Raw genomic sequence first — 26,210 nt, forward strand, 5'->3', positions numbered from 1 at the left:
AACGGGCTTGTGACTCTCAACCAAGTGTGTCCAACAAACACAAATACTGGGATTTACTGGTCATTAGCTTTTTCAAGACGCCAGGGTGAAAGTAAGTGAAGTCCCGCTGTATTTGTAGTGTGTGTGTACAATATGCTGATGGCCGTAGTTGTGAGTGTGCCGGTGTGTGTGTGTGTGTGTGTGTGTGTGTGTGTGTGTGTGTGTGTTCTCATGTGTAGGTTACACATGAGTAGGTGGTGACGCATGTGTTTTTTGGGTCTGTTCAAAGATTAGTGTGAGTGTATTTCGGGGGGCTGTGAAATGGCTGTTCGTGTGTGTGTGTGTGTGTGTGTGTGTGTGTGTGTGTGTGTGTGTGTATAAGTAGAAAATGCTGGCGTGAATGTGTGTGCGTGTCTGGTCTCTGGGTGTTTTAGCAGCCCCCTGCGGCAGAGGACCACTGATATTTAATGGATTCTTCACAGCCGGTGTGGAGCACTGCAGTATTCATGACTGGCAGTCATGGAGGGGACTCAGATCAAACAACCAGAGCTAATTGAAACCCCCCAAAAACCTTTTGTTCAACTTTTTTTAATCACCATTCTCCTTTCTTTTCTCTTTTCATATAAAACTGCCTTTGGTCTAGTCTGATCTGACATAAATCTCCATTAATTTACTGCAGTGATGGTGCTCAGTAGCAGGACTGCCTTTGGTCCTCTACTTCAGTAACACAGAAAGGTAGAACTGGCTATTGTCATTGCTGCAAGTTACTAGAATACACTGAGGAAATCAAAGGAAACTGCGTGCCCATGTGAATGAATTATTTCTCAGATCTGGATGTCGCTTAAAACCTATTGTATATTTTTTCCAGTTTTAAGTAGGTATATCTCAGTGGCAGTGCGAAAGAAGGAAGTGTTGTAGTAGCTGCTGCTGTCTCATGTTTGCTGTTTGGTAGTGATGGGAGAGATGGTGACCCCCCCCCAAAAAAAAAACTTACCAACAGTGCCAAATAAAAGAAAAAACAAAAGAGTACACAAGTTGAAAAAAATCAACAATGCTGGCGAGCAGGTAAAGAAACAAAAAGCGAGCTTTAATAAAAAAAAAGATGGTATCCCAAAAACAAAACTGGGAGACAGCAAAACACTGAAGAAGCGAGCAGAATGGACTAATGAAGCAGCAAAACACAAAAACTAAATACAGTACAAACCAAAGATGCACTGGGAACACGGGCAAGAGACCAGAGAACGAAGAGGATGCAGGACTGACGGATGGAGGGGGAAAGGGAAGACAGGAAACTGTCCTTTGAAATGAAACGTTAACTTGTGACTGTGAGAGCAGTCTGTCAACATGGTCACTTTGCATGTTACATCACATTCATGCATAATATAACATGTATTTGGATTCACATCTCGGTATTTGTGTCACTAAATTAGGAACACGAGCACGTCAGTAAATACTAACACCTGCGTAGAATGTTCAACATGATAATGTAGGAAGTTTTGCCTTGTTCTATCATCTGTCCATCCATCCATCCATCCATCCATCCATCCATCCGTCCATCCATCCGTCCATCCATCCAATCCTATCTATCCATCAACAGAATGAAAACTGGATGGTAATTTGCTTACATCAAGTCATTTGCAATGTACTGGTGTACTGGTGCGAATATGAGCTGTTAGAAAAGAGAGTCTGACCTTTCATCTTCATGGTGTTGAACTAAAAAAAACTAATATTGTATATATATATTTTTTTTTTTTTCTAGTCAATGAATTCTGTGCTTCTAAACCTACTTTCCTTGGCCTCTTTCGCTCATATTAAGAAAGATTTTCTCTGACTCGTCCGCTTCTGAACTGTGTTCATAGAACTAAAACACCAAACTACCTCTGACACTGCAGGACCTTTTCTCGACACTGTCAAAGTGGTTAAATGGATGTAATGTATGTTCATTAGCAATAAAATGTGCCCATTTAAGTAGACGAGGCAGCTTTTCTCAGAACTTCTCTTAAACATCCTCTGTACTATTTGAATGAACAAAGCAGTGACAGCTTCAGACTTGCTTATAACTCATTAAGCAATGTTAAATGAAGAAGTGAGTAGATAATGACTGTCCATTAAGTGGTCAAGGAGATAACAGACAGCCACCAATAACTGAATTTAACCATGTCCACATGTGATTTCTCAGTACTTCCCACGTACTTGACACGTAGGTGAGATGGATGGACAGCATTGTTCTCAAAGCATTCATGTTGGGATATGGCATAAAGGCTTTGAAAAACACCAAGGCAGGCAGGTAATGAAACAAAGGCGAGCTTTCATAGAGAAGCTGTAATCTCAAAATAAAAAAACTGGCGGGCAGGGGAGAGAACTAATGAAGAGAAAAATACAAAAACTAAATAAAGGAAAAACCAAAAGACGCAGCAGGAACACAGGCAAGAACACGTTTCGCAAAAAAAAAAAAAAAAAGAGAACAGGAGAACGAAGGACTGATGCAAGGTAACACAACAAGCAAACGAGACCAAAACGTGGTGAAAATATCTGCATTGTGTGAGTTTGATCGCACAGCACAAAATAGCGATATTTCTCTGTGATCTGTCTGCATTAAATGGATCGGAAGTACGCCAAAATACCATGACGCCATCTTGGAAAGAGCCTGAGTTCATGCTTCGTCAGGTCTGTCGTCACAATATCTTTATTTAGTACGACTTTGGGGTATTTTTTTCTTGCTTATCTTTAAAAATATTCTGCTCCGTGCATTTTCTTTCATCATCATTCTCACTTGATCCTTTTATTGTCGCACTTTGCGACGTGTATTTTTCATGTAAGAGCTACAAACTGAAACATTATCGATGAAGGTACAGCATGAACAATGTGCCAATGATAATTAACCGATACATCTTATGATTAGTTAATTATTGATATTACATGTTGTCTATGAATAGCACGGCTCTGCGTGGTGAGTACGTGTTAGAATGACAGCTCTGGTGCCGCGTGGAGAAAAAGAAAATGATTAAAGTTTTGTCTACAGCCGATCTGACTGTGGGAGATGAAATGAGGCTCATGCAGGTGAGTCACACAGACTTAGATTTATAAAACAACACAGATGTGTACGCGCGGCTTTATAAATCTGATGAAAAGAATATCTATGCATATTGCTGTGTTTGTGTACACTCCTGTGGTCATAAACCAAAGTGCAAAACAACAAAGCTTCAACTTAAACATGGTGATACAGACGTATATTAAAAAAAGTGACACTTCAAAGTCATTTATGAGCCCAAGGCATTTTATTTCGGCTTTTTTTTTGTTTTCTTAACAAAATAAGTAGAAGAATTAGAGCCAGGATTCTTTAAGAACCTCTGTGAAGACAATGCAAATATTCATAAACATCAGTAGACGTCGGTGTATCAGAAAGTAAAAATATTCCATCGAATAAAAGCATCACCCCGGAGCTCTTCTGTGTCGCTCTCCTCTCTGCCATTCCTATCACAAGAGGCCAAGTCCCAACTGTATACCCAAATGCAAACACACTCACACAAGTCCCTGTGTGTCACAAGATGTGATGGATTACAACAATCAAACAATATTTCATGAGTCCCAGCTGGCTGCGAGGAGCCGGAGCCATTTAAATTTGTAGGAGAGAACAGTTCTCTTTGTCTATTTCCGTCCCCACTGTCTTCCCCTCTCATCTCCGATGAGTCACGCTCAGTTCCCGAGCCAAAGTGACTCACTTGTGATCCGACGCAACACAAACACACAAAGGTCTGCTAACAAAGACCAGAGCATCACACGTTATTAGTTTATAGTCTCTTTTCAGTTCAAATGAAAACGGTATATAATTCTAAATATGTTTGCACTTTCATCCGCTGTGGCTTCAGGGAGAGAGAAAGCTCTTCTTACACCAAACGAATGTGAAGTTCCTGATCTAAGAAAGAGGCAGTTTTTTTGTGCACATAACTCAATTAGGGACGCACCGATCCAACATTTTCAGTCCCGATACCGATACCAATGCCTGGGCTTCATCTATCATCTATCTATAACCCAATGCCGATCCGATACCGTTGTTGAATTAATAATAAACTGTACACCGGTCTCGGTAAAATACTTGCGTGATGGAGGAGAGTACTTTTGTTCTAAGTATTCCAGTGAAGCCCTCATCTTCAACAACTGACATTGGTTGAGCATCTAAAACAATGAATTCTAAAACTTCCTGTTTTATTGCCAATGCTTTCAAGCTTTCCATCAGAAACTTTTCACGTCATTGAAGTACATCTGCCAAAGTTAGTTGCTGGGCTGTTCTGTCTCCTGCTCCTTCGGTTTTGTTGAGCTGCAGGAATTCTGCATGCTCCTCAGCATGGTGCTTTTGGATGTGTTTGATTAAACTGGTAGTATTGTATGCTGCAGTAGTACCACCACCCCTTGAAACATTTACTTTGCGGACATTGCAAACAGCCGTCGAACTAGCTGGCGTCGCAGGCGTGAAATATCTCCACACAGCCGACTCTTTGGCTCGCTCCATGTTGCTTATTGGTTAAATCAACTCTTCCAGTTGATATGTAACAATTATAATAGCCGTGTAAATAAATATGTATTGTTCATTTCTTTTTACGGACACAAGCAATGCAGAAATCGCTTTGCTCAGTTGATGTTCTTCCTATAAACAGCACATCACAATAACATGCTCCATTTCAAATGTTTGCAGCACTCGAATCACATCTTCACCCTGGCATCGTATACGCAATCATGTTAACAGCTAATATTATTATTTCCTGAACCTTAAACCTGTTAGAGTTAAACACCTGGACGTGGATCTTTGTCCTCATACAACAGATTTCTTCCCTTCCAACACAGGCCCACTGGATCCAGCCAGATATCATTTAATAGAGCCAAGAGTACAGGCCAATTAACTGTAAATTGTAATTGATTTGCTGTGCCAAATGTACTGTAAAACAAGCCAGCTTTGTGTTGACAGGCTAATGAGGACAGCGCCGTGTGTGTGTGTGTGTGTGTGTGTGTGTGTGTGTGTAGACCGGTGGGGTAAATTGATCGACAGTAAGTCTCTTTAATGTACTGAGTGTGTGGTTAGTACGGGGGGTTAACAGGGAGACATGGGTGGAAAGTTTCAAATTATGACCTGAGTTGATGTGTGTGTGTGTTTGTCTTTGTGGTGTAAATCAAGACGTCGGGGAGGTCCGCTGGTCTGATATATAATTCTGTATTCGGATCCTACCGGGCTCAAGTGTTACGTGTGATTTTGACCATTAGCTGATGCCGAGATGCCGGCGTGTGAGAAGAGCATGTCGAGGCTAATTATAAATGTATGGCAGCGAGGTCTGTCCGATTTAATGATGTGACAGGATCATCACAGACTGACATGGTCGGTGCACTGACGAGGACAGGAAGGCTCCACAGCAGGTGATTAAACCGGTATCAGTGACATCGGTGAAGTATGATGTCTGCAGAGAGACACAAAGAGACTGACACAGTCCCTTTTTCATGGTTTAAGTTCATGGTTCAGTTATTTCCTGTTTTATTTTGAAGTTCTGTCCTCATGTGTCATGTCTTGCTGTTTATCGCAACCTTTTCATTCCTCACCTGTGTTCTACTCATCAGTCATCCCTTCTGTATTTAAGATGTTGTCTTGCCCTCTCGTTCTGTCGGTTCTGTTTGTCATGTGTCTCCTGTTCTTGTTCTGGTTCCTGTTTGGTTTCGACCTTGTGTTTCTGTTTCTCTGCGTCCAGTCTTCTTGTCGTTTTACTTTCTGTTTTTTAGATCCTGATTCCTTTGCGTCATTTCTGACTTGAACTTTGTTTGCATTTGTCTTTGTTTTCTCCTGTTTTGTTTTCTGCCTTTTGTTGCCTTGAATTTTGATTTATTACACTTCCACCGTCTTTAGCTTTATAATAATAAAGCTCACCTTTTGGGACACTGTTAAACCTGCTGCCATCTGACAAAAGATACATTAGTATCTGCTGCCGTACCACCAGACCAATATTTACATTAGTTTAGTTTCCAAAAAGATGTCAGATACAGATTGCATGTTTTCACCACGTCTGCAGGAAAAGCACCAGGCTTTGAAGCCAGTTTGACATGATGGCTGAAACCCGTAATTACGACCTCATGTAACGCACACTGGCCCCAAAAAGACTTCACAATGTTTGATTAATTAGTAAATAATTTCAGGTTTAAAGGCGAAAAAATAAATTCAACATTTCAAAGTGCCTTTTTCTCGCCCTGACACCATGTTGTGTGGTTTCGTTCGGTGGGCCTTGATACTCAAACATGTTTTGTTGAGAGTCGCAGAGCTTTTGGTTTGATTTCTGAGACAATGACCCTTCCACCCCTCGTTCTTTTACACAGCGTTAATAAATTCAAGTTATCCACTATTACTGGAACCGACAACAGTATACCTTACAGTTTGCTCATGTGTTGTTTTCTGTTCTTCTGTCTCTTGTCTCCCAACATACGTCACTAGAGAGGAGCATGGTATCTCAGCCCCTGCTGTCCTCGGCCTCCTCTCTGAGAGACCACGCAGCTTTCTTCCAGTCAGAAACTATGCGGCCGGCGAATGACCCTAAAGAGCGCGACCCCTCCCACGTACGGATGCTGAACGATGTACTCCGTGACCTGGAGAAGAGCTTCATCATCCCACAGACACCGCCTGGAGTGTTCAGGTCGGAGACAAGTCGCTGTCTCAGAGTTGCAACAGTGCTGTGGTGTTATGAAGGATTTGGTACACGCTGCTAACCCAGGAACACACACACACACACACACACACACACACGAAAATCTTAAAATGTGTGAAATTTTGTTATTTAAACTCAAGATCTTGAACGTAGTTGAATTCAGTTTCTGACATCTTAACGTACCTTCTAGCAGTGTTTCTCTTGGTGTTGTTTATCTGGTGAGAAATTATACAGGTCATGCAGGCTTCGCTTTTATGGGTCAACAGTTGCTTTCTGTATCTGTAGAGTCCTATTTTCCATTCCGGTTGTCAGGTCTCAAATCTGAGTCATCGAAACTCGTGGGCGACTTCACCTTTAGAAAAAAAGTTTTATGACCTTTGGTGCAGAACTCAGTGGGCTCATCAATCTCCACCGTTAGCTAAGTTGGTGCTTCTCCGTCTTTGAAGCGTAAATGTAACAATTATGTTATTTTGAGTCTGAACACAAATGCTGGACGAGTTAAGCTGGCTGTAGCCTGAGCGCTAGCAGTAGCAACAGTCTGCTACTATTTAAAATGATGAGATTTAGAACGTGTCAGGTCCATCCAACCCGTGATACAATATTCTGTCATCCATCTTGGTGACTCTGACATCTTTGTTTTCTTTAGCAAGCTGTTTTTTGGTATGAATTAATGTCAGATGATTTCTTTTTTTTTATCATTTCTGTCATGGTGCAGCACTGCAGTGACGTGGTTTTAACAGCTGGTGATCAAATTGCATGAACTGAACAGGTGACACTCTTCAGGCTGAAACAAGCAATTTAGAAAATAGAAAGTTCCGTTCAGAGTGTTTACTAAATCTAACTTGGCACACTTGTTAAACTTTAGCCCAATGAAAACAGGAAGAGAGGCATTTGATAAGGATATGAAAGGGTTCTGTAAAATGAGATCCTTGGAGTGCTACCAACGCATTCTATTGTAATTTAACCATTTCAGTGGGGTCTGATATCTTTCCTGCACAATATTGAGTGTAAGTTTCACCTCGCCCCACAGTGTACAGCATTCATGACAAAAATACCAAACACTTTTCTTTTGAATTTAAGGTTATGCAAAGGTTGGAGCTGAGACACCTCGCAGCTCGTCAAGCTTTTCTTACGACCGACTCATCTTCTCCACAAATGAACCTTGACGAGATTCTTTTGTTGAAAAGTGTTTTACAGAAGAAATCTGCTCAGGGTCTCGGTTACACATTTAACAGAATATTGTGATTTCACAGGAGGTCAAGGAGCAATATGACTAGAAGTCAGAATATGACGAAAAAAGTGGCAAAAAAAAGAAGTTTTAAAGTTATTTGTTGTTATGAAGTGGCTGGCTACAGGACTTGAACTTGAAGGCTTCAGTGGTGAAACGTAACTAAAAACATTTACTCATGTACTTGTCTAAAGTACAAATTAAAAGATATTTGTACTTTACCTGAGTATTTCCATTATACTTATCCTCCACTACATCTCAGCCAAAAATAACGTACTTTCAAGTCCAATTCATTCATCAGAAAAGTTTTGTTGACAGTTACATTACATATATATAATATTTCATGAACAGTAAAAACAAACTGCAATACTCTATAGGAAACAGCTAAATCAAAACAAAAGGCTCAAAGAAAAAAGGGGATGCACAGTATATGTCAGATGGCAAATTTATATTACTCATCTTGGTTTTTTTTATCAGATATATTAAAATAAGAAGCATTAATACAAAGCCTGCTTTCATTGACTTAAACACCGCAACTGCACAGTGATACAGTAGGTGGTGATATTCGCCCTTAAAGTGGTTTGTGATTCACCAAATGATATAGGTATAAAAAAGATATAGAAGATGAAGAAGAAGAGGAAGAGGACGAAGAAGACCAAGGAGCAGCAGAGGACCAAGAACAAGAAGAAGACGAAAAGGACGAAGAAGAAGTGGAGCACAAAGAAGATGAGGACGGAGAAGAAGAAGATGAATAGGAGGAAGAAGAAGAGGCAGAGGATGAAGAAGAGGACGAAGAAGAAGTGCAGCATGTAGAAGAAGAGGACGAAAAAGTAGAAGATGATGAAGAACAGGATGAAGAAGAAGAAGCAGCAAAGGCAGAAGAAGAGGAGCTATGGAATATAAATTCATCCATCTTTGCTCACTACCTTCAAGCCTGTGGTTCCCTCTGGTATGCATGAACTACTTGTTATGATCTTCTTCTTAAAATACAAACATGTGAAATGATCCCGGTGTCGACCATGAGAGGCAGGTAATTATCTCTTTTTAGTACCGACTACAAAAAAACATCCCTATTGTGCATCTCCGTAAAAAAGAAAATCAAAAATTCATACTTGCTCTTTCCTAAAAGGGGAGAGGAAAGACACTGGTGGTGGTGGACCCGTGCAGACAATACTAGTTCTAAGGCTTACACATTTACACACAGCGAAAAGATGAAAAATACATAACTTTCTCCCGTTTCCGTACCTCTCTCCCTGCCCTAATAATTTCCCCACAGTCCCTAAATCACACGCAGTCCTACATTGTAGCAGCCATGATTTAAATCCCCTGCCAGCCTTCTGTCTTGCACCCGGTGCATCCACTTCTTTTTCATCTTGTTCTACATATGGAGCCATAATGTAGCATAAAACTTGAGCTTCACAGTGAGCACATATTTATTCCTTCTGACAAAAAAAGGGAAAATAGGAATAATTTACAGATGACAGTGTTTGATTTTTTTTTTTCCCCCCCCACCCCCTGGCAGCAGTTTTTCGGGGGAGAGCAGCAGTAATTCATTGGCTGTTCGCAGACTATGCACGAGAAAGTGAGAGCTCCAGATTAGTTGGTGAAGTTATTTTAGTCAAACTGTTCAGCTAAAAAGTAAACACAATAAATCATATCAAATCACATTTAGTCGGAGGACAGCTGACCTTGACTGATAGTGGCGACTTTATTCCTCAGCAACTATATTTCTTTCTCATAATAGAACCACCTCTGTTCTGTTTTGATTTTAGCGTCCTCGCAGTGTTTGCGGCGCACTCTGTCTTCCCCCACAGCACTTTAGCTGTCTACTTTTCAACGAGATTCTAACAGAATAAATGGCCTCTGCTGTTCAGTGTTATTCACAGTTTATGGCAGTAATAGACATGTTAATTGTCCTAGACTGCCATTAGCACCCGAGCTAAAATTAGCTGCTTCATCATGCTCGGAAAGCATTAAGGCTTAATAGCACTCATTTATAAAGGAAGTTACCATTCCCTCACAGGACTAAGACAATTAGACTAAGAGCACCGAAGAGTCTTTAAAATGTTTACCTTGATGGGATATATTGAATTTTAAGCAACAAAACCCAAAGATTGATTTTTTAAGCGACATAAATGCATAATTATGACACTTTTAATGCCGTGCAGTGACACATACACACATTGATGCCTCTGATTTGTATTTTTTTGTGATATGCGTGATTCTTGGGTAAAGTTACTTCTCATTAAATCACACACTGAGCCTTAAAGCGCTTTGCAGACAGTCTCACCCGCTGTGTATCTGACTGCTATAAGATAGTGTGATGGGTATTTGGAAAGCCACTGCTGACCTGTTTGCGGGGCTGGTTGTAAATATTTCAGTTTAAACATGCTGTTGCTGCTGACGCTGGAATGAGATTCAGGATAATAAGTGCTGTAGGCACCAGCAGGGTCAGTCGATGGTCCTACAACTGTGGCTGAACAACTGCAGTCTTGTTTCACCTTGAAATCAATGCAATCAATGCAGAATACTACAGTATTACACTCTGTATTTTTTCATCAATGAATATAGATCTTTGAAAAGTTATGTTAATATTAGTGGACTTTTTGTTGTAGTGCCCAATATTCAAATCTCAAGTAGATTGCTAATGAATGCCATTAGCCTCACAAAGCAGACTATCAATAAAAGCAAAAACATCAAAACTCCAACAACAGGTCGGCAAATCTCATGATAGGTAGGTGGTTATTAAGTAACGTATTTGAAAATACAAAAAATGACTCAATAATATTCAGCTATTTTCCAATAATGGCAATTTCTATAAAGTCTTCAAGTTAAATGTAACAGTTTTATATTGTGAAACATCAATACTTTGGGAACAGAGACAGAAAGAGAGAGAGGACCTGATTATTGAGTTAACACGTACTTCTACTTACTGACCTCCAGAAGTTAGACAGAAACTAGTTGAAGGTTTCCTGGTAAAGTATTAAGAAGATTGCAAGCTATTCATCAACTTCTTTTCGGACAACGGCAGATTATTATCATCATTACTATGTAATGGAGAGGTAGTTTCCAATGAATTTTAGGATAATTATCGCTGTAAGTTGGGGGTAATTTCAGAGATGTTTCAAAGACTTTGCTTGGTAGATACCGTCTCCTTACCAAGAAGGCTTCATGCATCGCACACAGAGGCTGTCTGTAAACAGAGCCTTGAGCCTCAACACAAAAGGTGAAACTACCAGGGTCAAAGTACTGGCATCGATTCAAGTGCTGCGCTATGAACATACAGGGAATGAATGCATATATGTCCATTACTTGGGATTGCTGTGCTCTTTTGCCATTATCAAGGGAACTCAAAGAATGATGTCTTGAAGATGACATTGTGCTCCTATTGACTGAACTCACACAAAGGGCGAAGGGCACACACACACACACGAACACACACACTTTTTTTTGCTGATCACGAAGCACCAATTTCAAGACAGCCCAGTTTAATGTAAGGGTAGTCTGTCTAGCTTTCTCTGTTGTACCTTTAATGTAATTCCCTTACACATATATTAGTAGCCATCCTGAAGATATGATGTAGAATTATAATGTAATTAATTAGGAGAAGGAGGTTAAGTGTAGCTAAAAGAACCACCTGGACATTTGTAAATGTCAACAAAGCTTTTCATGTATTAGCTGATGTTTGTTTAATGTTCCATGCTAAGGTAAGGGGGGGATAACTCAACTTTCATTGAGTCAACACACTTTGCCTTGAGGTCTATACAAACCCAAGGGTACAATAATTATTGTTACTACTTAACATGTTTAACAGATGGGATATTCTTCTAATGTTGTAAATCAACTTTACATTTGATACATCAAACTCTCCCCCTTGGTGGCGTGTTAATGATAAAGTCTTAGACACCATCAATGTACATGCTAAAGAAAAGTGTATTAGTTATTAGGTTTTTTGTTAGTGCTGTTTGTTGAAGAGGTTTCACCTCTTATCCACGAGGCTTCTTCAGTTCTAACGAACTGGAGGGATAGATATTCCCTCGACAGAAGAGATAATGCATTTTATTTAAAGGCGCCTTTCAAAGCACTCAAGGACACCGCACATAAGAACAACTGTACAACAAAATCAGGGGACAATTTAGTGCAAATGAGGATAAATAAATAAGAAGATGCAATTACGTAGTGCCAGGAGCTCGGCACAGAATTCATACTCCGCAATCCTCACCATACGGAAAGTCAACCGGGCCGGGTTGGGCAGGGTTGAGCTTCCGGGGTGAGAATAGTGCAATAGAGGAATAAGTGTGTTTTCAGGCGAGATTTAAAAGTGGAGACAGTGTCAGAAGTGCGAAAGTCTGGTGGGAGAGAGTTCCAGAGGCTGAAAGATCTGCTGAAAGCTTGTGACCCCATGGTGTTTAGGTTGGCAGACGGGGCAAACAGCTGGATGGTAGAGGAGGATTGGAGAGTGCAGGAGGGTCTGTGAATATAGATCAGTTCAGCAAGATATGATGGTGCCAGGTTATGATGGATCTCTAAAGTGAGGAGCAGAATCTTGAAATTGATGTTGATGTTGCGTAGATGAAAATATGCAGATCGGGTGACATTATTGATGTGGGCTAGGATAATACCCAGGCTTCTTACCTGGGGTGATGGTAGGACACTGTAGATGGACATGGAGAAGGAGTTGTGCTTTGCTAGGGTGGATCTGGTACCAACGAGGGGGACCTCAGTTTTGTCACTGTTCAGTTTAAGGAAGCTGAGCAAGAACCATGATTCAATCTCCAGTAGGCAGTTGGATAGAGCTGTGGGTGGTAGAGTGGAAGTAGGCCTGGTGGAGATATAGAGCTGGGTATTGTTGGCATAGCAGTGGAATTGAATATGAAATTTCATGAGAATGTGTCCAAGGGGCAGATGCTAAATAGTGAACAGGAGGGGGCCAAGGACAGAGCCCTGGGGGAACACCACTGGAGACTGAAGAGGAGCAGGATCTTAGGTTATGTTTTTCTTTAGAGGTCCAGTTTGGGTAGCAACAGCTTTTACGCACTCTCATAATGTGCTTTTGTTTTTTCCGAGGCCGAGATAACCTCCAAACAGGTTAAAATACCATATTGTCAAGGGAAGACTTGGATTGTCTCTTCCAAAATCAATATAAGCATAAATGTATATACATATATATGCTGATGCTGTCTAGACATGTACCAATAAGAAAACTTCCATAAATTAACATAAGTATGCTACACTAACAAATGATAACCCCCAAGATCAATAGGTTGAATTTGACATTGAACAAGAACTTTCATATTGGATTTGAAAGTTGGCTGCTAACTTTAAGAGCCACAAGCAAGAACTGAAGAACTTAAGCACAAGGAGGTTACATATTTTCAACAACTGAAATCAATATTTCGAGCTGCAAATCGAATCGGGAACGTCAATATGATGATGAGACATTTTGGAAGTAAGCACTCTCCATCTGTAGGGTAAAAGACCTGGAAATGTAACTTCCAAAGCCAATATGGAATTATGCATTTGCAAACAGAGGTTTCATGTATCTTCAAATAAAATCCTGAAATACATATGTAGAGCTGCCTACTGCTATTGGAAATTCCATATTGAATTTGGAGGGTGACCTTGGTTTTGGACGCCTACATACTAGATTTGAATTGTGACATCAAAAAACAATATGCTAATACTGGTCCCCTTTCCAGTAACTCAACTTCAAAAGATCCAAACCTAACGTTCAGCGGCAAAATTAGATTTAAATGGATTTACATATGAGGTTTTTAAAGCATCATTTTAGCTTTAGAAGGTAAAACCTCTTGAACTTGACTTCTACGATCAATACACTGACTCACATCAATTACCCAAACCAGTGTTACTTTTCATTATATGCACACAAAATTCCCTCTCCATTGCGTCATTATTAAAGCAAGTACTATTGAACAGTACTCTTAACCTTGTACCTAAAGTTGGGCCCTAGTCTTTGAATACCCCTTTACAAAAGGGAGGATAAGCACAAATGTTCGTCCTTTCAGACTAAACTTTAATGGTTCTCACAGAGGTACCAGGACTCTCAGACACACCATGCAGCTGTCAGTGCTGAATGGATGCTGCTGCTCCAGCCTGAGTGACACCTGGGACCGGCACACACAGTTTAAACCCAATTTGTTGTGTTGCCGAACAGGACAGAGGCTCCATTAAGAGTGGATGTCAGGTTGCCGAGGGCCACACCAATCGATAGCAGATGTCTTTATGTACACTCTGAGGTGCCTCAAAAAGACCTCTTTCATAACCGTATGTTCACAGACAGGCAGCGGGTGACAGTCTTTTGGCTGGCAGACATAGACAGACAGGATTACATCAGCTACAAAGCACTTTTGAGCGTTGCTCCACTTTTGTTTTTGTTTTTTTTCTGATTATGATAGCTTTTAGTATTTTAGGGAATTTAATAACTGACAAGTTGTACATTCTATTGATTGCAAAGTGGTAGCTAGAGCATGGACACCTGACCCAAACCTGTTTGGACCCATCAGTGAACAACAGGCCTGGCCAGGTTTGGACACAAATTTGGAAATGATGTCCAGGTGCCTGGATGTAACTGGAGAGAAGTGTAACAGTACATCAGTGCATATGTAACCACAGATATATAGATTTGTTGATTTAATGTCTATGTAGTCAGTGTAAATAGATAACTAACTTATTGAAGTTATTGAACTTATTGAAGTTGGGTTGGGCTCAGTGGAGGCAAGCCACCCTCCTCCTCATCTTAGCTGGTTCTTAGCTTCTGCATTCTCATGTTCTTTCTTTTTTCTTTATGAAATGAACAGATTTAGTTGATATCTCCCCAAACTTCACATGTATTTTTAAGCTAGCAGTGCTGTGTCATGGAAATGGCCGAAAAGTATTTTTAGTGATGAGTTGAAAAAGGCTCATGTATTAAGTGATGACTTGTCCAGGCATGTGTACTTCCTCGTGCCCGATGTGTGCTTGGCTTAACTCCAGCCGGGAAACATAAAGAGGATAAGAAGGTCCAGACAGCGGATGGATGATGGTCTGGATGTGAAAAACACCAGGCTTTAAACAGTGTCTTACCTGCCAATAACTAGCGGGCAAAATATTTTTATATAGCCTCATTTCCTCAGAAAAACAACACCATCCTCAAAATATATTTGTTGTCCCAGGGTTACAGCTTTGTCCAAGACATGAACACAATACTGACCGATGGCAACAAAAACTCCTACTGGCAAGCTCATTAAAGCACTTGCCAGTGCACGGCCTGCTTTGTCTGGCTCCTTTTTCCTCCTTTAAAAGTCAAATTTTCTTGCTGACTCTTGTTCACAGTAGGGATGTTCGCAAATATGAATGCAATATTCATATAACAAGTAATACATCTCTAGTAAAAATCTTTTCAGTACATATTTATTCCGTATTACTTGTTTTATTGAGCCCTATGTTCCATCACAAATAACTTACTGGAGTATACTGGAGCAGTAGGAGTTTGTGTATGTTATTTTAAAAAAACATCATGGATTGTTCAAATGTATTGCTGATAATGTACCAAAGCCTAAGAGGTGTTACAGGGTGTGTGCAAAGAAATACATCCATATGGGATGACCCGGCATCTTATGATAAACGTCCAGCCACAATTTGTAAAATGTTTTCCTCAAAAATTCCCTATATCGACATTTTGCCTGTGATAAAGTTGCTGGCTGCCAAATAACATGGCAGTGATGACATACAGTATTTTGTAAAAGCACATCCAGAAGACGCAGAGCAGATACAAAACAAACATGGACGTTGCGGTGGGGGGCGACAGCTGCTTCTGCTCATCGATGTACATCATACTTGTTTTTTTACATCGCTTTACTCAATGAACTGTGCCAACACATATATATGACAGAAGCCTAAACCCCATTACTCACAGCAGCAGCCTTACTGGTGTCATATAATGGTGTCATATGGTAGAGTAGGCACAGAATCCTCAGAGTGCGGCTGACTTTGAGTCTAAATTGTGTGGTGAAGGTCAGCATTCGTTCACACCCTACAGCTCGCGACCTGTGTCTTAACAGATGAAGAATCACTCCATTTACTCTCTAAGACTGTCTGTTCAGCCACTTTAAGAGAAATCAATGTACTTGAGCCCCGAGGAGAGCAACACTCCAAAGTCTCTGCCATTCTGACCTACAAATGACTACTCTGCCACCCCCAAAAGGCTTGTCTGTGCTTATATATGTGCTTTGTGTTCCACACTGTGACGGGAAGACAAAGAGGCATAAATAGGGGTGTATTTGAAGAACAATAACTCAACTGGTGCGGCATGCTTGTTCGTTGTTTGGGACAAATATTAACCAGAGGGAAGTATTTCAGGTTTTCACAGGTGGTGGTTCTGTGAAGGTCAGATTAAAACAGTTAAGCGTATTTTGGCCTGTTAACAATTAATTAGCTGTGGGTCTGCTGACACACACACACAAAAAAATTGTGCTGAAGCTGCCAAAATCAGAAATGTCAACATTCAGCATCTTTACAAATGTATGAATAAGATTAACTTGGTACACTTAGACAACGAGTGGCTTCATAGTGGCTAAGTGATAATACCTAATGGATGATGAGGAGTCCATTAATTCCTGATTATGGATACCTCGAATGGCATTTGCGACCTTTATATGAAGTTAAAAACACAACTCCACTTCCCTGGCAAGGCATGAAAATCTGACAAATACCTGAAACAATCGTTATAATTCCATGAGGTTCTCACCCAAAGGAAATGTTTTTCACTACACACTACAGTAAATAAACAAACCTTAAATACAACTTAACATCTGATGTGTACAGTTGCCGCTAACTTAGAGCCAATGAGATGTAAGATGATCAATTTATTGAGAGGGACAACAGCTTTTGTAGGTTCTGTAAGTAGGATGGCTTGATGTGAGAGTAAACACAGACTAACATCTAACTTTGATACAAATGTGTTTGTATTTGTTTTTGTGGAACATGGGGTTGAGACACTTTAATGTGAAAAATCGTCTGGAAGTGTTGAGTTCAGTGAGAGTATCTCAAGATTATCGATGGGGCAATTCAGAGCAGCAGTGCAGTTACCAGATCTACTTCAGAAGATCCTCTCCAGGAAAACATTTGTTTCAAGTGTTTTGAACAACAGACATGGTCTGATATGGGTTTTCCGCATCGTTCTCCCTCATTTAACACAGCAGAGACATCCATGTGAATTAACCCCAAGAGGCAACCCAGTCAAAAATACAAACAAATGCATTCAGTCAAGATAAGTTGCCAAAAATAACAAACAGTCAAACAGTTGAAAATGGGTTTGTTAATTTACTTTTGCTTTAAATTTAAGCTGATTCCTTTATTAAGAGATTTGCCAGCTGTCTTGATGATCGTGTCAAAACCACTGACAGCATCAGGTAGCAAACACTACCAGGTCTCCGCATGGTGAGAGTCGCTATAATATTAAAATGTATTAAACTGTGATTAAATATGTAACTGTTGTTTGGACTTGTAATTAGAAAAGAGATCAGGACAGGGGGATATTGTGGATCCAATTACGAGGAGTGTGCGTTCAAGCTCAAATAGCATTTTTTAGTTGTACTTTGAGTACAGTTGATTTGCAATTATACAATTCATTCTCATGTCATTTTTTTAAACTAAGTTATTCATTGATGCTCTCCTCTCGCCGTCTCTCTCTCTCTTTCCCTCTCATCAGGAACCTGTTATACAGCCTCCCAGGGAAGACTCCTCAGTTCTCCATCCTCAGGTTCTCACAGGAAGCCGCCCTGCATTGCAACGTCACCAGCAGAGTAGTCAAACACAACTCTGCAGAGAAGGAAGTCCTCTGCCACAGCACCAGGAACCAGTCCCTGTCTCTCATCCTCAGGGCCATCCGGTCAGCTGAGCGGCTGGTGTGTTTCGGATTGGACTTGTTTGAAAACTACCCAAGTGACGGAAAATGATCCTGGCTGACACAGAACCGGCAGTGAGCTTGAACGCACACAGGGGGCAAAAACTGCCATCAATCAATTCCATCATGTTTAAATCCACTGCAAATCCTAAAACACAACTGACCCTCTGAGTGACCTCATCCAAACCCTCATCTTACTCAACATACTACAGTCCTGGAACGGTTGAACCTAAACATTATTCAACAGACAAAAGATTGAAGCTCCCACTTTATTGTAGCATGTATCCCCATGATTCCACACTGCAGCAATAACTAACACGTGACCAGTTTAGACAACACACAATCCAAAATATGGTGAGAATTTTTAAACATTTGAATGGTTTTCATATCAACGGATGTACAAACAAATCTGTTTTGCGGATCGATGAATGTATAGAAATTAACTTGTTGCACACTAGCTCTTAAATATGCAAATAATATTGATGCAGTGAGGTCATTTAAATTGCACTCTACCCCTTTTCTAGTGAAAGCAAACCAGTAATATAAGGCATAAGCTAATTTTAGATTATTCCTTTTGTGTAAACAGACATTTGCTCCATTGCGTAGAAAGCGTTTGTCCATCCTTTTTCCAGAAAAAGAGGGTTTTGAGGAAACTTAAGCTTGAATAAAAAAAAAAACTGTTACCTAATCAAGAAAATGTAAAAATCTTTTAGCTCTGTCTCTATATGTGAAGCTGTGTTAAGAGAAAGCAAGTGTTTACATGTTTTTTTTACACTTTAATTGCACACAATGAGCGACAGAGGTACACTCAAAAAAAGATCACGTGTAGGTTCAGAAAATGTCTGTTTGTGGTGCTACATGTTTTCACTGTGCTGTGTGCTCATAAGGGGAAATTGTAGTATTTTAGAACCTGGACGTCTGTAACTTCAGATTCTTTACTGACATTGTTCAGATACAGGAAATTCAAATTAATCAACCCAAGGTATAGTTGGGCAAGCAGCTCTCTAAAACTTTACAAATAAAACTTTCCAAGTGGTCCAACACAACTTAATGCTAGCTGGCTAACCAAACAGCTAGCTTAGGTAGCCAGCAAGTCGCCCTGGAAGTAAGTGTTTGATTGCTAGTGCAGGGGGCCAATCACTGCTAGAGCCAATTATCATTTGGGCTCAGTTTTAAATAATTTATGTACAATATAACTTTATTTGGAAAGTTTTGGGAGCCTCACATAACTTGCCATGATATTCTTACTTGTTTTATCTGGTTTGTTTTAATAAGTATCTGGGAAGAACAAACTTTGTCAGCACTCCCATCTCCCAAACCTTCTTTGTTTGGTTTAGGTGCCAAAACTGCTTGGTTAGATGTTCAGGAAAAAGAGCATGGTCTGTCTTCAAGTAAGTGATGTAATGTAAGTTCATGTATGTAACTTTTGTAACTTTGCATTAGTTAAAAAACTTTGAGAAACACTGAGAACACATTACTTGAACTTGGGTCTCCTAGGTAAAAGTCTTATGTTTTATTTTGAGCCCTGACACAACAATGCCATGGCTGTGAGTGAGTATACATGGCCATAGTCTTTTCAGTGTGTCCCGCACCATCGGGACGAGTCAGCTTAGGCTAACGTGTTGAATCAGTCTGTGATACGGTGACATAAGGCAACACAACAGTTGTCACTATTACTTCCTTGATGTCGGTTTGTCACGTCTGGGCACTTTCCCATCATTTATACCACTACACTAGAGGTGCGCCTCGAGAAATGACAATAGATGTGTACCGGCAGCTGCTGTATTTTGCATGCTGAGATTTAAAACTGGCTGAAATATGCATGAAAATGGCCAAAGACATGAGAATAAGGTTTGAAAATACTGGATTTTGCTTTAGACTAATTTTACCGTAAACTTCTGATTCCCAGTGATTCGTACGGGGCCTTGTTAAGCAATAAGTCTACTTTAAGCTGACCCAACGATGCCCTTTAGCTGTTCTATAATGACTGTAAGCCATGGCATTTTATGGCTCGTTGCTTTTGTTAAAGAGCAATAACTCACATTATAAAACAACAGCATACAGCTAGTCGAGGAATCTAATAATTTAAGCAATAAAAAGGTAGCTTTAACGTTTTTCATTCAGCAGTGTGGTCAATGAATAGCATCTAAAAACTAAAATAGTTCAGCAGTTTTAGGTGTGTGTTAATAGATGACTGTAATGAAGGTGTCCTAGCGGCACAGACATGAAACACTCACTCATCACTGCAGAGACCTGGGTTTACTGCCTCTGGCTTGGCCTGGAGCCCCATACCACAGCCACAGTCACTGGCAGTGTTAGCAGGTGGGATGCTGGTAGGGGGGGATGTCCTTATTGTTCACACTGGCTTTTCCTGCTGGTAAAACTGGTCCAACACAACATAGAGGCAGTTGGTGAGGCACCCTTTGTCAGACGCTTGGTAGGTAGTCTTTACATGACACAGGCCAACAAAGGGGGGGTGGCAATGACAGAGATCAATGACTAAATATGGGAGACAATGGTGGAGGGGGAAGCTGAGGTGAAAGAGGGATATGTTTATACTCAAACATGATATTTGTTACAGTTATAGAACACAAAACTTTTTGTAATTATTATTTTTTATTTTTTTATTAAATCTCATCTAATCTGCATCAGTTAATTCTTGACAAATGTTGCCATACTTGGCTGCCCAGAAGACTAAGTCCGGCATTGCATTCACAACAATCTGACAGAGCAGATCCAGCAAAAACACTCCACAATTTTTAGCATTAACACATGAAATTAAACAGCGGAATGAGCATCACAACACAGTAGTTCCAGCTGGGTGTATTTACAGCCATTATGCAGTGTTTGACAATTGCACTCTATCTCTACATGTCACTTTCTCCCATTCCCTCACTTAACTGTGCTACATCCAGGAGACTCTTAATATTATAAGTGGCAAGAGCCAGCGTTATCTTTCTGCCTCCTCGTTTTCTTTATTCTCCTCACATTCTCTCCCTAATTAATGCCACCATCCAGATCTCTCTCATTGCGCAGCAGTTTGCTCTGACTCATGACTAGAGATTTAGGAGTCTGAGGCTGATGTGCCGACTTTAATAGCCTACACAAGCTAGAAACCTGAGCAATATATCTTTTTTTGTTACTGCTTAATAAGTAATTGTTGGTATCAAATGGTATTCAAAACACATTATTATTGTGAGGACGAGCAATAGTGTATGTCGGTTTATGGATCTCAAGCTGTAACCAAATCGCTCAAATCAGCAGCTCGAGCAGTCCTTTCTAATTACAGGGAGTCGTGTGATTCAACATTTGTATGAGAACTACTGGTAAATGGGGCTTCAGGGTATTTTGTAGTTAGGCATGATGTGTACTAGAATAGTGTATGTGTGTAAAGAAATGAGTAGAGCACTATTTTGTAAAATGAAAAATCGATTTCATACCTTACTTCTTTGTAATAGTTTGAATGTGTCAGACTTTTTTTTTAGCATGATCGAAAGGTGGGAGGGCTCGGACTTGGCAGCTGTTAGCTAGTTTCTTATTAAGTCTGACTTTTGTAGTTTACACACTTTTAAAAAAAAAAAAACTTCTATCAAGAGTATTTAAGCATCTGGAAAGACAAATGTTTCTTTACTTGCGCGGATAATCTGTTTGTTCTAGTATTTAGTGTTTCCATGCATTCTTTAGTCTTAAAATAATGGTGTGGTGTTATTTTTTAATTATATACATTTCGATTTGCAGGAAAGATTTGATATGCAGCATTTTATAGTTCAATTAATAATTTGTGATTGTGTCAGTTTGCAATACTGATTTTAGAAGAAAAAAAAAGACTTTTCAGGGAACAAAAATATAAATGTTCATCGCTTTAAATCATGTGCCTTTTATCAGAAAAAAATGCTTTAATTCACAAGTTTTAATGTCAAATGAAAAACCAAAAAGCTATTAAGCTCCAAATTTTTGTTGTTGTAGTGCACTATTGGAGGTTCTCACCTCTGAGCTGATGGTCAGCTATAGAATTGGATCAGTTACCCTCCACTGTGTTGTTATAATACTGTAAATGTGCTTCTCCCTAAAACTGTTTACCATGCGTGTGGACAGCACCCAAAGTGAATTGTAATGGTGGCGCAATTGCATTCAAAAACGTACCAAACGAAAAATAACATTACATGTGTGTTGGGTTGTTAGCTAGCTACAGCTAACCGAGCTACGGTGTGTGTGTATTTGCTGCTTTTGGTAAATGCAGATGGAAAAAAAACATTGAAACTTCACATGAATAACCCAGCAGAAAATGTGACATACTCAGTCTGAATGCACCTCTTGCACCAGTTGCCAGGTTAACTATGAATGACAAAAATGCTCAGCTAAAGAAATAAGTCAGTAAGTTAGTAAAGTAAAAGTTAGTAAGTCAACAGCGTAATGACAAAATAACAATGAATTCAAATGGTCTAAAAAGCTCAACCTACTTGCAATAAATAAATGTTGGCAATGTGCATTTTTTACAAATCACAGATAGGACTAACAACTTGGTTTAGGAAAATAGACCTCATATGTAAATTATAATAAATAAAGAATATACAATCTAATAGATGAAAGTATAATAACATAAAATTACCAACTTATGGTATTTGATATCCAAGAGATCAGAGGTTAAATGCTCCAAATCCTCGGAACAACAGCTTGACTGTTGTGGGTAGACATACAACCGTGATCGACAATTTTAGTCTAGACATGTCAACTTGGTACATAGTCTAAGACAGATACAAATGTAGATGAATCTGTGCTTTGCCAAAATGTAAAATGCCAACATTGTATCATGGTGACTGGACTGAAAAGCCCTGAGGTGCTTTAAATTGTCAAGACAAGAAAAAAAAAAGAACGAAAAATCTGTTTAAACTTATGAAAAGGGCAAAAGTACGAGACTTTTATAGAAACTGAGCACATGAACAAGTTAGAGAAAAAGTTGCGTTGTTGATTGGCCTCTGTATAAAACTAATGTGTACTGCGTATCGTCAGATTGTTAGACATACTGTAAATTAATGCCGTTACTGTGGTTCAAACTTAACACACTGTAAGCAGCAGCACAAGTCCCAGACAGGTGCTGCTGCTGCTGGTATCATGGACATTATTCAACCATAGGAGACTTTGCTGCACATTATGTAGCACTGACACAGAGTTATATCATCGTAAAATGTATTTCAGATTCCTAACATGTTGATTCCAGTTGGCCGGATATGTTACAGTGTAAAAAGTCAGCCTCGCAGCACGAATCTCTTGCATCAATTCTTGCTTTTTTTTTTTTAATTTCCTAATTGCATGTTAACAAACCCACACAGAATGTCATGACTTCCTCATTATTGTGCTATGACTTCATGCTTACAGGTTACACTAGTGTACATAAAGACAGAGTGGCTCTCAACCTTTCTTTTTTTGTTGTTCTAAATTTTCCTTCCTATCGCTTTAGGATTAATTAACAACGAGGGGTAAATTAGAGGGTTCAGGCATTCACTACTTTACCGTCAGTAAAACATTACATTACATAAATGTGATGATTTGCAGTACAAAAGGCATTGTTGCACAAGCAGAGCCTATAGCCTACCTCTTAAGAGGTCTCAAGTCACATGTTGAAAGATACTTGACTTGGTTGAACCACGAGCTGCTTACTGTGTACAGTATTTATTTCAAAAAAATGTGGGTTGAAGGTTGAAGTAGGTTGACCTAATATGCAATGTTCAATATTTTTTAATAGAAACTGCTGTATTGTGGAATTTGCACAAAATTGTGAATGTTATCTGTGATGTTAGTGTTTTAAACCCTGGCGTTAGTTTTTCTGAATTTTACCTTTAAAAAAAAGAAAAAAAAAACTATAAAAAATGTCTTATTTGCAATTGTTTTACCAATGTAACTTTTAAATAAGCTGAATCATATTCCGTTTGGCCTGGTTTCTGTATGCATGATATTCCAACTTCAGTAGCTTATGCAGGGATTTTTCTGGCATGTGTTTTTTTGTCTGTTGAACCGTTCAAGTCTTGTTGAATTTTTATTGCAATAAAGAACATTTAAAGCATCAGCCTTTGTTCCTGCTGCTGTCACAGACAACTGGGAGGCAGTACAGAAGAACATACAGCATGAAAAATAATCTGCATTTCCAGCAAAATATCCAGTGGTTCACCTTCTCACTTTCCTGCAATGATCAAGATGTGTGTCTGCATACTGTGACATTAATGATAGATGTGGTTACATGCGCAACAAAACAGAATTCTGTCTACAGCACATCATACCTGTCAGAGATTCAAGATTCAAGATTCAAGAGTTTTTATTATCATTGGACATTCACATGTCAATCAATGAAATTGTCTTTGCAACCCCCGTGCATAAGGTAATAAAATAGTAAAAATATAGAAGAGCATGCAATAAAAATAGAAATATTTATAAATATAATAAGAAAAGAGGAAGAGAGTATGTACATCAGAACTGTAGTATGTACATAAGAACTGTAGTATATACATATGTTATGTATACGATTGGTGCGGTTGGGTGGTAATATATACATTAACAGTAAGGTACCGTTAATTAGTCCGTTGGACATAAAAAAAAGTGCAGTGTGCGTTCAGCAGCTTAGTCTATTGTCCTGCAGTGCAGGGGGTGATAGCTTTGACAGCTCTTGGAAAGAAGCTGTCCCTCAGTCTGTTGGTGGTGGTGCGGATATTCCTGTACCGCTTTCCTGATGGAAGCGGTACGAACAGTCTGTGGCCCGGGTGGCTGGGGTCCGTGGCGATGGCTCTTGTTCTCCTCTTGACTCGGTCTCCGTATATAGACTCCAAGTCAGGGAGGGGGCAGCCCAAGGTGAAACACACTTCAAGCTTACAATTAAATTAAATTACAGAAATGAAAGATAAACTAGCCTTGGTTTTATTTTTCACATCTTACTTTACCTTCACTATCCACCCTCAACTGCTCAACAGTGGTAATAATTGGATAATTGGTATTTAACTGAATCTGTGTCACATTATGTTGCAGCTGATTAATTTGAGGCATATTTCAAATTACTTGATATACTCTTGGGTAGTCTGTGAATTTCCTCCCGGGATCAAAAAGGCTTATTATAATCTTTCATAATGGGGAGACTAGGAATGGTTGTAACAGCACCACGTTAACTGAGGACAGATCACCTGAGAGTTATGTGATTACTTTTATGTAAACCCAATTCCTTTCTGGTCCAACATTTCATAGTCATGTGAATAAGTATGCAGATTTTTTTTTTTTTTTTTTAAAAACACTTAATTGCTAGACTTGTTCTTTTTAACTAGAAGTTGATTAAAACGTCATTTTTGCAGTGATTGGTGGAGGTGCTGGCATTAAACTTTATAAACTCTCCAATATAAAATATGCAAAGCCTGCAAAAGCTTTTCTTTAACCTGGAGTCCTTTCATAGACCTTGCTGAGGGCGTTTTCTTCCATTTAATGTACTGTTTACCTCGTCTTTAACAGCATAGTTGGGAAGTTCAAGTCTAGTCTGCTCTGTCTTTTGCCAAAGAATTCATATGACACTGACAGATACAGCAAGATTATGACAGCTGCCCTGTGCTGGCAGCAGCCAGACAGTCTCCAATCAGCAGCAAGGGGATGTCTTGACTGGGGCAGCAGACTTGTGTTTTGGACTCACTCCTGAGGTACCGAGTATTTGACAGGCGAGGTTAGCAAGGTAGGTCTCAGTAAGAATGTTCTATGTCTATGTATTCAGGGACTATTTCGACCTTCTTCTAGGTGGAGAAGTTTTAAAAGATTATTTTGGGGATGTTTTTTTAGCCTCTGGTCGATAGAACAGCTTTAGATAAACAGGAAAGTGAAGCGAGGGAGAGGCCTTTGAGCGCGGTGCCCTCAACTTAGGAGCCACTTTGTTAGCTGTGATTCTTTGATAGTACTGCGGGGATCGAGACACGCTTGTCATTGGTTTAAGACACACCTTCAAGCAGGTAGCTCAGATGTGATGGAACTGCAAAACCGAGTATAGCAAGGCCAGCAGATGTAATGGGAAAATGTCATATGGGTATCTTGTGTCAAAATTTGAGATGTCAGCAAGTAAAATGTGCCGAGACAAAAAGTGTTTCAACCATCCCCGGTCTCCCCTACATCATAGTTTACTTTTTTGAAAACACTTTGTATTATGTAAATCTGCAAATTTCCTAAAAGACCATATACATACACTCATGCATTCCTTGCTATGTGGACTAAAATATAAAGGCATAGAAAAATATATTTCTATCTTGCATTTTATTATTTATTATTATAGAAGCTATAGGTCTTATATAGGTCTGTGTTTCATATGACTGGGGCTACAATTAAATATATTTACTCCTATCTCATAATATATCTGACTATGACCCTTCTGTCTGCCTGCTCACCCCCGGCCATTCCTTTGTTTAAA

The 26,210-nt window shown here is 39.6% G+C and overlaps 1 protein-coding gene across 3 annotated transcripts in view; it reads left to right on the plus strand.

Moving 5' to 3' along the window:
* The window catches only part of LOC119028127 (inactive N-acetylated-alpha-linked acidic dipeptidase-like protein 2), a 393,803-nt gene extending 369,951 nt beyond the window's left edge, over nucleotides 1-23,852 (plus strand). For all 3 annotated transcript variants that reach the window (XM_037113698.1, XM_037113696.1, XM_037113697.1), the window contains 2 exons: nucleotides 6,446-6,644; nucleotides 17,594-23,852. In XM_037113698.1, the coding sequence (XP_036969593.1) occupies nucleotides 6,446-6,644; nucleotides 17,594-17,840 (446 nt within the window). In that variant the 3' untranslated portion in view covers nucleotides 17,841-23,852. The remainder of the gene's footprint in view (nucleotides 1-6,445; nucleotides 6,645-17,593) is intronic.
* Nucleotides 23,853-26,210: the final 2,358 nt, after the last annotated feature.

This window comes from Acanthopagrus latus, chromosome 11 (assembly GCF_904848185.1).
Source record: "Acanthopagrus latus isolate v.2019 chromosome 11, fAcaLat1.1, whole genome shotgun sequence".
Taxonomy (NCBI): domain Eukaryota; kingdom Metazoa; phylum Chordata; class Actinopteri; order Spariformes; family Sparidae; genus Acanthopagrus; species Acanthopagrus latus.